The following is a 16,907-nucleotide window of genomic DNA, read 5'->3' on the forward strand; positions in this document are numbered from 1 at the left end:
TATCTACAGAACAACTAAACCAGACTTCATGAATAAATATTTGAACATATAATGAACTTAAAACTTTTCCAAAAATATTGGATTTAACGATAAATAACCTGAAAAGGGGCTGATATGCTGTAACATCTTTTTCAGTTGAATGAGGTCGAAGAATCTCCTGTTCGAAATCCTCCTAAATCTGTTAATCCAATGGAGGAGGTGCTGGATGTCCTTATCAAGACTGTCCGTTTGATTGCCAATTTATCAGTAAGTGAAACCATCGGACCAATCATCGCAGCTCATCACCAATGCGTCAACCAACTCATGTATATTCTCAGTAAGTAAAGAGCTTTTAGCATTTTCAATGCCTCTCCACTGGCATGTGACCTTTCTCTAGGTCATTTTCATTGTCTCAGGGATTTAGACATTTCAAATTACAATATTAAGCAAAATGTTTCCTGTTGCTTTTATATTTTCTATAATCTATGTAATTTATGCAAATCAAGACACTGGGAAACAACCTGTGGCTCTGCTACTACGTGCTAAATTATAAATAATGACATCCGTTTTTAATCAAGAGATTTTATTTTGTTCTTTTCTGAAATTGCAATGCTGCACTATAGAATAAAATTGTATAATACAGTGCATTTTAGAAGTGTCACATTGTTTTTGAGTGTGCCAATTTTAACTCCAAATGTCATATGTTACATAATACCTTATGGATAGATGTATGAATCCTTTATAACCTATCTTAGCACTCTTATTGCCGTCATCATTGTTGTGAACCCAAGTTCTTGATAAAACACAAACTGACACTAATTGTCTAGTTTATAAAAGGTTTATTCAAAAGGAGATGAACAGAAACTTTGCATATGTTAAAGAAATAGAGGAGATAGATTAACAAATAGTCCATCTAACTATATCGGCTATCTGATGCATTCCATCCATATTTCGGGGACAGCACTCAAACATATCTTTCCTTGTTGAAATGTCACCAGCTAAGAGAGTGAGAGAGATTGTAATGGAAGGCATAGGATTCCCTCAACTTCTTCCAGAGGTGACCTCCAAACTTTAAAGCCATCTACTAAAAATGTGATTTCCATTATTAAACACATAAACTCTTAGAGTTTACATGCATTTCAATAAGAAAAATATTTCTACATTTATTTTTTTTTTTTCAAATTTTATTTTTAACATTACAAATTTTACTATTATTATTGCTTGCCTCTATATATGTTGTGTAGTACGGGTTCATATTTAAAGATGATGAGAGTTCATATTGGACACATATATAACGTATAATGATTGTGATAACATTTTGGAAGACATTTATATATATTACAGTTCTTTTAAAACATACTTCACTTATGATGATGGAGGTGGGGACACATAATTCTTGGAAGGGTTTACACAAAGTTCGTTATAAGATGATAAAACACATTTACTTTTTTACTTGTGATGAATGACGACACGAGACAAACAGTTAATTAATGGTGATTGCTTTATTCATCTGATCGTCCGGTCGATGAAGTCAGGAATCCAGCTTGTACTTACATGGTCCAATCTCTGCCCTTTGCCTCTAAGGGACTCCCACTCCAACTGACCATCTCTCATCAACTGTTGACTCTCAACTTTCAACTCTTTTGTAACTTCGAACCCTTAGATCCTATATTTAGAAAACTCCTTTGTTTATGACGTCAGAAGTGTGTTTTTCAAACGTGACCAATTTTCAAGTGGCTTTACATGTTTGTTCAAACACACTTCTGACAAACAAAAGAATTCTCAATTATAATTCTAACCTATTTTGAAACAATATAATTTAACTCACATTGTGCATTCATTTAACTGACATTTTTAATCTCCAGATTTCTAAAGAATGGACAATCGACTCTGTTTTCAATATAAACAATATTTAACTATTTCTAATAGAATTAACAATAGACTTAATTTTTAACATTCCATTTTTCCATTATCTTTAGCTCTTTCCATGTAATATATATATATATATATATATATATATATATATATATATATATATATATATATATATATATATAATCAATGGCCCCTTCTGTCTAGAAATACAATAGATACACCCTGTAATGATACCTTTGCTATGGAGAAGCAAAGACTGTGTAATTTCCAGTTACACTTCTCCTGAACTGAGATTGCTTAAATCTAGGAAAATTGGATAAACACAAAACTGATTTCAAGAATTTTCTTTCTCCTAGATTAGTTGCACAACCATTTGAGAATGTAGTCTACTCTACTATCTAACTTATAGTAGGAGGAAAAATAAAGTGATTCATACCTTTCCCAAAGGACTTAAAGTTATTCAGTAACCATGACAAATTGGAACCCAGCATGCCAAGCTCACAGCTCATGTCTGTAGCCACTATAAAAGTTATGATATTTTGCATGAAACTATGGCAATTCAAAACATTGACTGTTTAGATGTATGGCTGCTTTATTTCATTTTCGATGTTTCATGAATCAAAGCATCAGAATAGTCAATGTATTGAACTTCCATAGTTTAATGCAATTGTAGGCAAGATGGCTCTGTGGCTATTACTTTCATCTGGTATCAGACAATGGACAATGATAAAATAATTCTGAAAGTGTGACAAATAATTTAAATGATTAAATAATTGAAAATAAATAAACATTGATTTATAGACATTTGTTTTATGAATACAGACAAAACAGATAAGGAGGGACACACAAGAATTAAGTTTGCATGGAATAGATACATAGATTCACCTGAATACATCCATTCATGACTTGTATAAGAGATTGTGAACTTTGACGAATGTGGGTAAGTCGCTTATCAAAAAGGGTGGAGAGAGTGAATAATAGCCACTGAAAATGCTTGAAATATGATTTCCTATCATCAAATCTCAAAAGATTTTCTATTATCAGTGTTATGGATGACAGTGAGAGCATTTCTGAATGTGAGAGTGAAGTCTTCTGTTTTCCTTCATTTATGATTAATCAAAAATAAAATACCAATCAGGATAACATGTTTTGTTTGTTTTTATATGGTGCTGTAATTGTAAAAAATCATGTATATATTTTTTGATTTTTAATTCAAAAAATATTTTCAGAAAATTTCACGATTGAAAAAGAGGAAGACTTGCTAGTCACAACTGTTGCAACGATTAACAACCTTTCTTATTATCACAGTAAAGGCAGTCACATTTCAGCCAGGTATCTGGAGATTGCAAAATGTAAGTAATAAATGCTTGTGGGATTTGTTACAAGCACAATTTCTCTATGTATTCTGTTTTATCTGAATAGAATAATTAATCATCTACTATTATACTAAATGTGAGTTAATCAACGTTTGTTTCTTTATGGCTTTTTGTTATATTCTTTAACACCACAAAAGTACATGTTCATTAGTTTTGAGATTGAGTTACATTTGAACAAATTTCTATTTTAATTCTTCTAACTATTATACTAAAGTTTTTTCCTATATAATGCTAAAATATTAAGTTCTGGGATTGAGTTACATTTGAAAAAAAAAACAAAAACAATGTTTTGCTTTTTCATATCAGTCATAATTTGTAATTAACTGAAAAAAGTCACCCATCTCTCTCTTAGTTATTTTTCTCATCCCTCTCCTTTAATAATCATCTAACCAGAAACTCGAATTTAAACTCTTAATTTTTAAAAGACTATTTAATAAGTATCGATGTACCAACATTTAATATCTAAAAAACAGCTTATTTCTTTATTTTGTTTGTGTAGGTTTGATCAACCATTTGCAACCTGGCAACATGGAAGCCTTACTTGAAGCAGCTCGAGTATTTGCCAACTTGACTCATCAGAAAGCAGTGAGAGATTTTCTAGCTCAAAATAAAGGTGATTTCATTTTCTTCTTCGATTCCATCACTATTAATTAGAACTACCTTGGCCACAAAAATAAAGACTGTTCTCAATTCACCACACCTGTTTATTACAGAAAATACTGTGGAGGACATTTCCTTGGGACAGCTTCCCTGCAGTTTACAACATCATCACATTCAAATCTAATCTCAACAGATTCTTATTATAAACCTTCCTGATAACTATTCAAACTTGGTCCCAACAATAATTGCATACCATTAACCACTATCCTCAAGTGACTTTTCTCTTTGATAAGTGGTTAGCAAATTTTAGTTAAAAAAAGATAAGCTTTTCTCCCCATGCATTTAATAGTGTTTTTTTTATTATGAGCTATACAAAAAAATCTGTTTCATCAGAGATTTATAACAAATGTTTATCACTAGAGAGAGAGAGAGAGAGAAAGAGAGAGAGAGAGAGAGCAAAAATCTGTTTCAAATTTTTTAGATGTGGATCAGTAATTTGTATGCTTTGTATTATTCTGACTACTGTTCTCATCTTGGCTGCTGTAATCTCCAACCTTCTTCAAGGGCATCTTATGAAATTTGTAAATCTATAAAAAAATGTTGACAGAAACCTTTATTTAATCCATCGGAGTAGCTTGTTTTAATTCCATCGACTGAAAAAAGTAAAAATGTTGTGAGAATAAGTATCGAAATGTATACGAATAGTTCAATTAAACCAAATAATAAAATATGGCATTTCTGCATTTTTTAGATAAGAATGAGTTATTTGTATTATTTGAATTGTTTGAACTACTATTCACGTTTCGGTTGATGTTCCTTTGACAGTATTTCTTGTTGAACTCTGGAATCTTTCTGCTGAACTCAGGAATCTGCACAGAATTTTGAATAGAACCTTTTATTTAATTCACCACCCGAAAACTCACTACAGTTTGTAGTATGCTCTCGTACCAACAGCCATGTCCTAAGTAATTTGCAATTGTATTTTTGGTCGCCCACACTGAGGACTGAACCTTCAACATTTACAACTGAATTTTTCCAATTATTCTAACTAATGCATTATGGGTTCTTGTGGACAATTCTAGGAGTACAAATTTTAGGAGCCTTAAACCTATTTTATCTGTAAATGTAAATATCACTATTTATTACTAATTATTATTACTATAAATATGTGTGTAATATATATATACATAGATATATAATACTTTTATTTATATAGACAAATATTACATAGTCGTTATACTGAACATGCTAATGTTTCAGACAAATTGGTTTGCAAGAAACCAAAAGTTGTTCATTAGGTGATGTATAAAAGTTTATTTGCCAACAAAGACTTATGGAAGAAGTGAAATATATATTTTTTATTTATAAGAATAAAATATTAAAACGCTAAAATTTAAGTAGGAGGGATGACATTAAGTGATATTTTAGACTCAAAATAGAAGGCGATAAGGGGAAAGAATGTCAAGACTTAACAGGATAAATGGAAAGAGTAGAGAGAGATAAAAAATGGGAAAGGAAGGGACACTGAAAAGGAAAAGCATTAATTTCAGCATTTTTCTATTCTGATTTATTTTTGGTAAAAAGTGTTAGATTTTTCTAAGTATAAGTTTCAGGCGTGACTTGTATCGTTGCATTCAATTTTTATTGGTTAATAATTATAGGTTTTATTGGTTAATAATTATAGAATTGAAACATAGTTTTTTTTTCTTTTTTTTTTACATCGGCATCACCATTTATCAAGGCCAAGAGGCCACTCGGGGATAAGGGTTAAAGAGTGTACAGTAGAAATTGGACAATGTAGTAATCGTAGAAATTGGACAATTGTAGTAATGGAGATTCAGTAAATTTGTTAACAAGTGGAATGGCTAATCAAGAACTTTTTACATTAGAATTGAAGACAACCATATTGTAGTCAGCTGGAAACCAAGAAAACAAAAGACAATTCCATAGGCGTGCAGTTCTAAGAAAGAAGCTTTGTTCATGGAATCTACGTTTAGGTTTAGGCACAGATAAAGAGTGGGGGGAATTATTAATAGTATTTTCAGCTAAACGAGTGTTTCTTGTGAAACTTTGGCGAGGGGGGACCATAGACTGAAGCTCAGTCGAACACTTTCCATGAAAATAACAATACAGCAGAGACAAACTCGCAACATCTCTTCTGTGAGATAGAGGTTGTAGGGAAGAGAAAAGGACATCTCTTACGAGGCTACAAAGTCTATTTTGAACTCTATCAAGGCAGGACAAGTCCTTTCTAGCAGTTCCTGCCCAGATGTGGCAACAGTATTCCATCCTTGAATGTACCTGGCTCTTATATGGATAGAGAATTGCATCAGCTGTGAGATATCTACTGGATTGATAGAAAGATCCCACCATTTTTCCAGTGACCTTGGCAACAGATTTAATGTACGAGTTCCATTTAAGATCAGGAGTAAAGGTCAAGCCCAGAAGCTTATCAAAACTTGAGGCCTCCTCAAGATAAGAGCCATTCATTTTAATTGATCCCAGATGTGGATCAGAACGTTGATGATGTAAAGAGAGAAGCTTGTTTTTAGATGCATTAAAAGTAACCAGCCACTCCTTTCCCCATTGTACCACGTGCTCAAGATCAGAGGAGAGAGAATCAGAGAGAACTTGGTCACTTACTGTCTTAGATGGTAGTGTCATCAGCATAAATGTCTACAAATGATGTAAGGATGTGATTTGGAAGATCATTAATATAGATCAGGAAAAGAGTTGGGCCCAGGATGGACCCCTGAGGGACTCAAGCATTAATACTGTGAGCTTCTGATTTTTGCCCATCAACTCATACTCTTATGAACCTATCAGAAAGAAATGATTTAATAACTGAGAAGACATTTCCAGCTATACCATAGCTGGAGATCTTGTGAAGTAAACCTTTATGCCATACCCTATCAAAGGCCTTAGATATGTCAAGAGCAATTGCCCTAGAAAGGTTGCTTCCGTTAAGAGATTTCTAATTCCATGAGATATAACTGTAAGCACATCTGCTGTAGATCTATCAGAACGGAAACCATATTGTGTGTCACTAAGAAGGTTATTTTTGCTAAGATGGCTGATTACTTCTCTATTTAATACAGATTCCAGCAATGACTCATGACACACAGGAGACTTATTCGCCTGTACTAAGAGGGGGATGAGCGATCACCTGAATTCTTAAATACAGGGCATATTGATGAGATTTTCCAGGGTAATGGGAAGCTATTCTCCTTAAGACAAACGTTTAAACAGTTTTGTAAGTATGGGCGCTAGTTCAGGTTGAAGTTTTTTGAGTACTATAATTGGAATACCGTCAGGGCCAGTTGCTTTACTGGAATCAAGGTTTTTGATTAGCTTGGCAACATCACATACAGATATACGTATATCACATAGCGTGTTTTCTGATACAGGAGGAAATATTGGAGGTTGGCGGCCTTGGTCGCAAAGGGTAGAATTGGCTGCAAAGTTCTTGGCAAAGAGTTTGGCTTTGTCTGATACTGACGAGATTACCTCAGGTCCATTAGTTGGGATAGAGCACACGCTTCTGTTAAGGATTCTGTTTGCTATTTGCCAAAACTGGTGGGAACCAAGCCACTGCTCAGCTACTTTGGACTTGACCGATTCAGCATACAACTCTCTTGCGTTCTTTATTACGTTCTTGCAATGGTTGCTGGCAGTCCTGAAAGCGGCTTTAGTTTCCATACATCTATTACGTTGGAAGAGTGAGGTCATAGGCAATGGAGAAATCATGACAGAACCTCCCCTCATCATCGGTCTTGTTTGAGTGGGTCAACTATTCCACATTGTGAACATTGAAGTCTCCACAAGAATAAGCAGATAGGACTTGGTCAATTTTCTCAGATATGTTTTTAAAGATAATAACTCTGCTGTTGTGGGGCGATAGAGAGTAAATATAAATGCAGTAGTGTGAGCTAGTGCAACCCGGAAGCACATATAGGGTAAGTTAGGATCTTCTCTGGAGATGTCTCTACCACATGGAAAGCCATCTTTAATATAGGCACATATTCCATGCCCATGGCGATTTTGGGGGTCAGATTTAGAAGTTAATTTAGAGTATCCTTTAATTGCGAACTCATCTAGGGAAATAGCCTGTCCAATGCCAGTTTCACTTAAAAATAAAAGGTCTGGTTTAGTCTTCTGTAATTGGATTTCAACCTCTGGGAGGTTAGAATGTAGACCCCTGATGTTGGAGGAGACATGGTAGTGGGGGTTTACGTTGGAAGTTGGAGATCCGGGTTTAATCGTGTATTTTTTCTTGAAACTTGTCATGATGGAATTTTGCAATTTGTGGACTAAGTCGTCAGATTTGCTTAGAGCAGGACAGAGATAAGGTAAAGCCGTAACAATTACCCACTAATATGGCATCGAGAGGCCCCACCAGAAGCTACTGCATGGTCCAGAATCCATTCACCAAATGGCAATACAGCAGCCCCAGACTTTGCACCTGCTGATAGGACAGCCTCCTTAGTGGTTAATCCAAGGTTCGGGTCCCTAACTACCTGGCGGATAATGTCAGCCCAGAATAAAATGTTTACCTCCAGCACCCTTACTAGTGACATGGCTACAAGGATAGACATAGAAACAGAAAATTCCGCCATCTCTGCCGACTATTCGCGCAAAATACTGCCAACATAGAATACACCTTTTTCTTCTCCCTTTGTCAGAAAAATCACTTATTTAAAGAATAAGGACTGAGGGACAAATAAAGAGAAGCGAGAATAACGAGAGCTGCCGATAACGCATCCACAATGCGTTTTCAACTCTATTAAAAAAAAAAATTATTTAGTATTGAACTTATAAAAATCCAACTGGCGTGTTTAAGGGAAAGTATGGTGATAGATTCCCCTCTCACAAATTAAAAATGAATACAATTACCTAATCTATTTTTGCAATCAACTTGATAGATAAATAAACATTTATGGGCGAGAAAAACGCTAGCATTAAATAAAGCAATCAGAAAATAAATATATAGATTAAATACTGAAATAAAATGTAGTTATTAATATTTGAATCTAAAGATAAAAGGTAGGATTAATATAGAAGTCACTTATCTCGAAAAAACATTTCTGTCTCCAAAAAACGCAAACTACAGAAGAGAATTTTAGCTTTAATAACAGCGTTCCAAAGATTTTTCTTATGGATTCATTTCTCTTTTTTACTTCCTTTGTGTGTTACATGTCTTTAACTGTACTCTTATGTCTTGTCCCCAACAAAAACTAAATAAGAGAGAAAAAAGAAACGAGTTTGTTTCTATCAACATAATAAACACACACAAACAATGGTTGCCACATATGTAGATGATAATATATTCGCAATGTATGTTGTTGACTAAAATAAGGACGTGAATATCAAATATTCAAAATTTATAATAATGTAACAATTTATGCTTTTTATAAATTTGATGTTTTATTAAAATATTTGAAGTTTTTTTTTATTAAAGTATTAGTTTTGTATTAAGTTTCATATTGTTTTTGTATTGATAAATGTATTGATTTTGCATTAAGGTATTCATTTTGTATTAAGGTATGATTTTATATTGATTAAATTATTGATTTTGTATCAATTAAGTTATTGTTTAAAGTATTGATTTTCATATTGATTTTTTTATTGATTAAAGTATTTTTGTATCGATTAAAATATTGTTTTGTATCAGTTAAATTATTAAGGTATTAATTTTGTATTGATTAAGATATTGATTTTGTATTAACGTAAGTACTTTTTAAAATATAATTTTTTGTTGTGTTTGTTCCAAACAGTGCAAGAAATTTTGATCGCAGTTCTTGACTCTAACAGTCGAGAGGTGGTGTATATCTGTTGCGGTGTTTTAGTGAATTTCATGGCTGACCGAGAAAAACGTCCAATTCTCAGAAAAGAAGGAGGCATTCAGAAGTAAGCAAGCATAAAGTGTATTTTCATTTGTTTTCCAGTTTTGATTTGATTATATACTAGATGTCCCTACTCGGCATTGCCTAGGTTTTATTTGTGTCCCTGTGTCTGTTGTTATTCAAAGTAAGTTCATATGCATAACAGAAAAGTTATTTTGTTTCGAATGAAAGAATCTTTTATCATGTAATTTCTATAAGTAGAGAATCGCATAAAGAGTCAAATACTTTCTGCAGCAATAAAATGATCGGACTATTTTTTTCAGCAAATTTTTGCAGATTTTCGATTTTTTTCATGCATTTTTCATAAATGAAAATCAGAAATTCATGCCTCTGCGAGCAATTCTGTTTCTTGTCATAATAGATTTTTATGTGCTCTGAAGAACTCCTTGCACTTGTGCCGCCTCGACATACATAATCCGGACAAACCCAAGACAAAACTGGTTTCATTCAATAATTACAAGAAACCTTCTCTACCACCTATAGCAATGGCCAACGACTCTTTATCTGAGAGTACGTCTCTCAAGCTCCTTGGCCTAACATTCACAGGAAACATGAGTTGGAACAATTACATCGAGGGCATTGCCAGGGCCGCTGCAAGGAAGGTGGGCTCTCTCTACCGTGCTAGAAAACTTTTAACACCCGAAAGTATCCTGTACCTCTATAAGGCCACTATTCGCCCATGTATGGAGTATTGCTGTCATATTTGGGCCGGTGCATCGGCTACTAGTCTCTCGCTCCTTGACAGGGTTCAAAAGAGAGTCGCAAATCTGATAGGCCCTAAACTGGCATCTAAACTTCAGCCTCTGTCCCATCGTCGAAACGTTGCATCCCTCTGCCTGTTCTACAAGTATTATAATGGTGAATACTCTGAAGAACTGTAAGCACTTGTGCCCCCACGACGTGAACACCCTCGACAGACCCGACAGGCTGCAAAATCCCACCCCCACACTGTAGAGATCCCTAGATGTAAAAGATCTTTCTACTCCAGTAGTTTCTTCCCCAGAACTGCTAGACTTTGGAATTCCATTCCAGGTCACTGCTTCCCCAACTGTACTGACATGCATAAGTTCAAGTGCAACGTGAACCAACATCTCGCTGCCCTAATCCCTACATAGTACCCCAGTAGATGTTTCCCCTGATAGTAGCCCCCTACACCAAAGTGGCAATGTGCCTTGTTTGGGGTGAAAATGTAATAAAAAAAAAAAAAATAAAAAAAAAAAAAACACTCAGCAACAAAATCACACCCATTAACTGTTGAGGTCCCTAAATGCCAGAAAGCTTTTTACTCTAATAATTTATTCCCTTGAACTTTAGAATTCCATTCCTGCAAACTACTTCTCTGATTGTACTGATATGCAGAAGTTTAAATGTAACGTAAACCAACATCTTGTTAATCTTTCCTAGGCATGTTCTCAAATAGTAGCCCCTTATGTCCAAGTCGCAACATGTTTTGTTAGAGGTGAACGTGAGTAAAATAAAAAATGGTTATAGGGAATGTGGGTTCTTCCATAACTAGCACAACTTGGCTAGTTATCTTACCAAGGCATAAAACCCTAAACCTTACTATGTCACTCATAGTTGGCAGAGATAGGTGGATTCATACCTTTCCTAATATTATTAGTGAAAGTAATTCAATAAAACCAACAGAACTGAAACACGTCGTGCAATTAAGGCATTTATTTATACTTTCTTTGATTTACTTCATCCTTTTTAATTGAAAATAAATTTCATTTCATCTTTATATTTCTTTTATCATTTCTTTGATAATAGTAATTTCATCATTTCTTTGATAATAGTAATTTCATCATTTCTTTGATAATAGTAATACTACTGTGTCTGTGGTAAACATTTATTTATCTATTTAATTTTTTTAGAAAAAGTGAAAGGCTAACTTATAATATAAGAAGCAGACAGGTGAGAGAACAATAAGCTAAACAATATGAAATTCGAAAGAAAAAAAGACAGAAAAGGCAGTCGAACATAAAACAACAAATAAAACTAAACCGACTCTCGGGCTTTCATTTAAATAAAAAATATGTTTTTCTTTAATATTTATATTTCCTTTATTTTGATAATGCTATTATTACTTGTATCAAAATTGTTTTATTTTTTCTACAAATCAAGCAATAAAAATTAACTTACCGATACAAAAATACAAATATATTTTCTTTGTCTTGTATTAAAAGATTAACATTTAGGAATATATCTATATGATAAAGTAAAGTTGATTTTTCCTCTGTAAATTTAGACATAACCCAAACCTTTATATTCTAATGAATGTTCCACTATCCAATTAGGCTAATTTCTCATGTGCATTTCTAGAAATTAGGTGTTAATTGGTCACCCGATTTATCAGAGAGGGACCTATGTTTTCAGTGGCGTCCGTCCGTGCATCCGGTAGTCCAGATGATTGCCAGATAACCGTCCTTTAGTTTTCCTGAAATTTTGCCACAAATTGTGTTTTATTAAATAGATGTGTACAGTAAAACAATTTTTTTTAATGAAAATTCCCGTTGCGTCCCCAGGGGCTCAAAAGAGGTAAAAAATGGCCAAAAATGACTCATTTTGCCCCATAACTTTTTATCCATACATTAGATTTTTCTGAAACTTGGCCAAAATGTAAAGCCTATTTTTCTTAATATAAATCCAGTATGAGTGACCCTGGCAAAATTCTGGTTCGCATCCCTCTGGGACTTTTAGGGTTAAAAAAGCATGCCTTTTTAGAGCTCTTTTTTCATATTCCTGAAAAACTTGATATGTATGTCTATATAGTGGTTTTACATAGTGCTGAATTCAAATATACATGTCCTAAGGTGTAAAAATGCACCGTTTCTCCATTTTCACTAGGATTCTGCATTCCCAGGAGCTCAAAGGGGGGTCACAAATGCCCCAAAATTGCAAAAAATTACACTTTTTACTCCATAACTTTTGCTTCATCCATTAGATTTTTCTGAAACTTGGTGAAAATGTAAAGGCAAAGTTGGCCCTTCACACTTTTCACATTCATCATTTTTTATTCACTATTTTTTGTGGTGTCATCTCACATGCAGCACCAGAGGGGGACCACGCACGTGCGGCTTGTTTCATCTTCTTTCAAATTTAAAAATATTTTTTCTAGCTGAACTGTTTCTCTTAAATAAACCTTCCAAAAGGAAAGTGGCTGCTATTTTTACTTCTTAATATATACCACTAGTGCCACCATTAACACTGGAGTCTAATTAGTCATGGAATAATAATGCCATGAACACTGTGTTTTCCTTTAATGTTTTTCTGTTACCTAATGTACATTTTCAATTAAAATGACTTCTCCCAGTTTTATAGAAATATAAGAATAGCAGTTTTGTGATTCAAACATTCCCAGTTCATTAATAAAATTTGTACGGATTTTCTTTCATTTTATGTTCATTTTGCATTTTTAACATCAAAATACTAACATTGTTGGGTCACTTCAGAGAAATTAAGATCATTTTTTCTGAAGTCAGAATTAGAGAATAGCAGATTACGCTTCATATTCAAACACATTTATTTTCTTCATTAATTCAAGACGTCTGTTTCTAGTAAGATAAGCTTTTCGATGACACATTTTTTCAATGGTGTTTTGAATTTACTTCATGTCTATTTAATAGTGAAATGTACACAATAATATTTTCGGTAATTAAACTAGGAAATAACATTGTCGCTGTATAGCTAAGCCAGAATTAATGTTGGTTCCAGAGCTTCAGAATTAAACAAGCAAAAAAATAAATGAATAAAACACAAACAAATCAGCAATTATTCTATTTCAACAACAAAACAAATACATATTCATTTTCAGTTGATAAAATATAAAAAAATGTTTTATTTGTTTTTATTTTTTGATTTTAGTCAAGCCAAATGAAACAAACAAATACACTTTTACATAAAATGTTGCTTTTTTTTTTTATTCACTTACAAAGTTTTCCAGAATTATTTTGTTTTTTAATCGTTTTCTTAAAAAAGAAAGTGTTGGAGTGGCACCCCTACAGATTCTGACGATGGACTTTTCCTGATGTCATTTCCGGTAAACAGGTTCTGCTTTCCAGTCAATCTACACCCAAGACTTAAAGAGAGAGAGAGAATTGCAACATTACTTGGCCTTCAATTGAGTGGAGTTTCCACTCAACTAACATACTTGTCTGTATTTCTGTTAACATTTCACTGTTTCAGAGTTTTCTTGTTTCTTTCAACATTTACATCACAACAGAAAGAAAGGAAAAAAAATTGGAAACTATTCTACTTCACCAACAAAACAAATACAATAATATTTTTTCGGTAATTAAACTAGGAAATAACATTGTTGTTGCATATCTTTGCCAGAATTAATGTTGGGTTCAGAATTTGTTAAATAAACAAATTACAAATTGGTACTTATTCTATATCACAAACTAAAAATATTATGATTTCAAAGATTATGGGTTTTGTTTTTGTATGTAAAACATAAAGAATTAAAGAACAGCATGTTTTATGATCAATAAAGTAAACATTGGACATAAGGAAAAGAAATATAAATAAAGCTGAACAGAGGAAGAATGATGAATAAGTATAGTTTACAGTTAAGAAAAAAAAATGGAAATATAAAGTTACAGACAGAATTTGAAGGAAGGATAATAAAAAAATAAGTGTAAAGAAATAGATTACATTGTATTTTTTTTTGTCTTCATGAAAAAGTTCAAAGTTGAAATTCTCCATAAATACTGATTGGCAAGAATTCTTTCTGTTCAATCAAAAAAAAAATGTTTGAATTTCTAAGCTGTTATTCTTTCAATTATTGTTTATAGATTGGTGGAAGTGTTACGGGATTTTGGTCCAAATGACTGGCAACTGTCAGGAATTGTGTGTCAAGTTCTCTTAAACTACAGTCGAGACATTACAAATACAAATGCTTGCTTTGGGTTTGAACTCAGTCAGAAACTCATTAATATTCTCACAGAATTTCTGGGTAAGTAAATTTAACTGACAAAATAATTTCTACCCTTGAGTTTTTTTTTTTTAGAATATCTAATATGTAAGTTATCTTGTCAAATTTTTCATAAATAGCAATGATAATTGATTCTGATTAGCCATTTCTTCCTTTTTATCCTTTGCATTATATTCTTTACATTAAAAAGTCGAATTCGTTTTAGTTTCTTTCTGAAAATAATTATTTTAGCAAGGAAAATTATTACAATGGAAACAATTTTAAATAATAACCTAAAAAGCTTAAAATAAAAGGGAGATAATTCCTATTTTAAGTTAAAGGTAAAAAAGTATGAGTTATTATCTTTACATTTTAAACTATCATGCAGGATGATATTCCTTGAAGCTGTTACGCTCTTTCTACAAAAGCAATGAAAGATGCATCGCATAGTGATGAGTACATGGAGACCAGTTGAGAATGACACAGAAGGCCATTTTGGAAAAGTACTATCCCTCTTGTTCCTGTTCAACCATGGCGCTGGCTCTAGATACTGTGAAATATGGAAAAAAGAAAAAGAAGTGACCAAACTAAAACATATAAAGGATATATCCTAACCAGAGGCCAAGAAAATGATTGAAACTAAAACATACGCAGATGCAACTAAAAAAACTACTCCAATCAACAATCAAAAAAACTCGATGTCTTAAGCAAATTAATAAACAAAATGAAAGAACTATTAGAAGAAATGAGGAAAATGAATAGTGCAACAGCTGGAACTAATCCAAAAATAATCATAAATAAAGACACTACTGAACCAAAAAAAGAAATAAGACCACAAACAATCTCTACAAAAACAACTAAGCAACTATCAAACGCATCACAAATCAGAAAAGAATCAAAAATCCCTCCAGACAAAAAAAAAAAAATAGGAAAAGAGAGATCCTGACCAAATCCCAAACAAGGATTCCAACTGAAAATAGATTTGAAAGATTGGAGACAATGGAAGTAGAACACAACTCCAAATGATCAACAAAATAATACAATGGAACATCAGAGAGACAAACACAAACCTAAATGAACTATTATTAATATTAATAACAAACATAAGCCCAGCAATTGCCTGCCTACAGGAGACCTTTCTGAAAGAAAATAATACTATCAACATAAAACACTACACATCTTACAACTACATAAATAAAGATACGGACAGAACATCAATACTCATGACGGACGAAGCCCCCCCAAAGACAAATATAAACACAAACTTGCAAGCAATTGCAGTTTCAGTGACTCTACATAGAACCATAACACTTTGCTCAATCTACATCCCCCCAAGAGATACAATCAATGAAACTGAATTAACTCAATTAATAAAACAACTCCATAAACCATTTATTCTGGGAGACCTCAACAGTCAATGTAATATGGAGAAGTAAAGAGACAAATAAAAAAGGAAAAAGAAATAGAAAACATAATAAACAAAAATAATCTATGCCTCCTTAATAATCAAAACTATACTTATATGTACCCGGCAACAACCCTGCAACAGGTAATTTTACCGCCAGCAACCTTACCCTATGTGACGCATCTATATATATGGACTATGATTGGAGAGTACACGATGACACCTGTGGGAGTGACCATTTCCCAATCATTCTGGAAAGTCTAAGTACTAGCACTGAACAAAAAACACCCAAATGGAACCTACATAAAGCGGATTGGGAAGACTTCCAGGAACAGTGCAAAAACCAATTAATAACCGAAAAGAAAGATGAAGATGACCATTTGAATTACTTCATTAAAACACTCATAAACATAGCAAATAATACCATACCGAAAACAACCAAAACCAACATTCACAACAAACCTTGGTTCACAAAAGAATGCAGAAAAGCTATCAGAACTTGGCGAACTGCCTTAAGAAAATTCAAAAAGAACCCAACAAGCGAAAATCTGGATTTCTTCAAAAACAACAGCAAAAGCCAGACGAATCATAAAGGAATCCAAAAGAACAACATGGAGAAATTATGTACCCAAAATTAATGTGAATACCAAGGCAAAAACGGTTCGGAATATGATGAGGAAAATAGAAGGAAAGCCTAGTAGCACACCAATATCTCACATTTCTAAAGACAACAAAATATTCATAGATCAAAAAGACATTTCCAATAACCTGGCAGATAATTTATCAAAAATCTCATCATGCGACAAACAAACAGAGAAATTCAAGAAAATTCAAAGCTCAATAGACCATCTAGT

At 33.1% G+C, this 16,907-nt stretch overlaps 1 protein-coding gene across 1 annotated transcript in view; it reads left to right on the forward strand.

Moving 5' to 3' along the window:
* LOC145241512 (armadillo repeat-containing protein 2-like) overlaps positions 1-16,907 on the forward strand; it is a 102,938-nt gene that overhangs the window by 82,970 nt on the left and 3,061 nt on the right. The window contains exons 15-19 of the mRNA XM_080104552.1: positions 136-316; positions 3,084-3,206; positions 3,730-3,843; positions 9,605-9,737; positions 14,530-14,690. Of these exons, the coding sequence (XP_079960678.1) occupies positions 136-316; positions 3,084-3,206; positions 3,730-3,843; positions 9,605-9,737; positions 14,530-14,690 (712 nt within the window). The remainder of the gene's footprint in view (positions 1-135; positions 317-3,083; positions 3,207-3,729; positions 3,844-9,604; positions 9,738-14,529; positions 14,691-16,907) is intronic.

The sequence above is a fragment of the Euprymna scolopes genome, chromosome 20, assembly GCF_053919585.1.
Source record: "Euprymna scolopes isolate OS-2025 chromosome 20, ASM5391958v1, whole genome shotgun sequence".
Classification (NCBI taxonomy): domain Eukaryota; kingdom Metazoa; phylum Mollusca; class Cephalopoda; order Sepiida; family Sepiolidae; genus Euprymna; species Euprymna scolopes.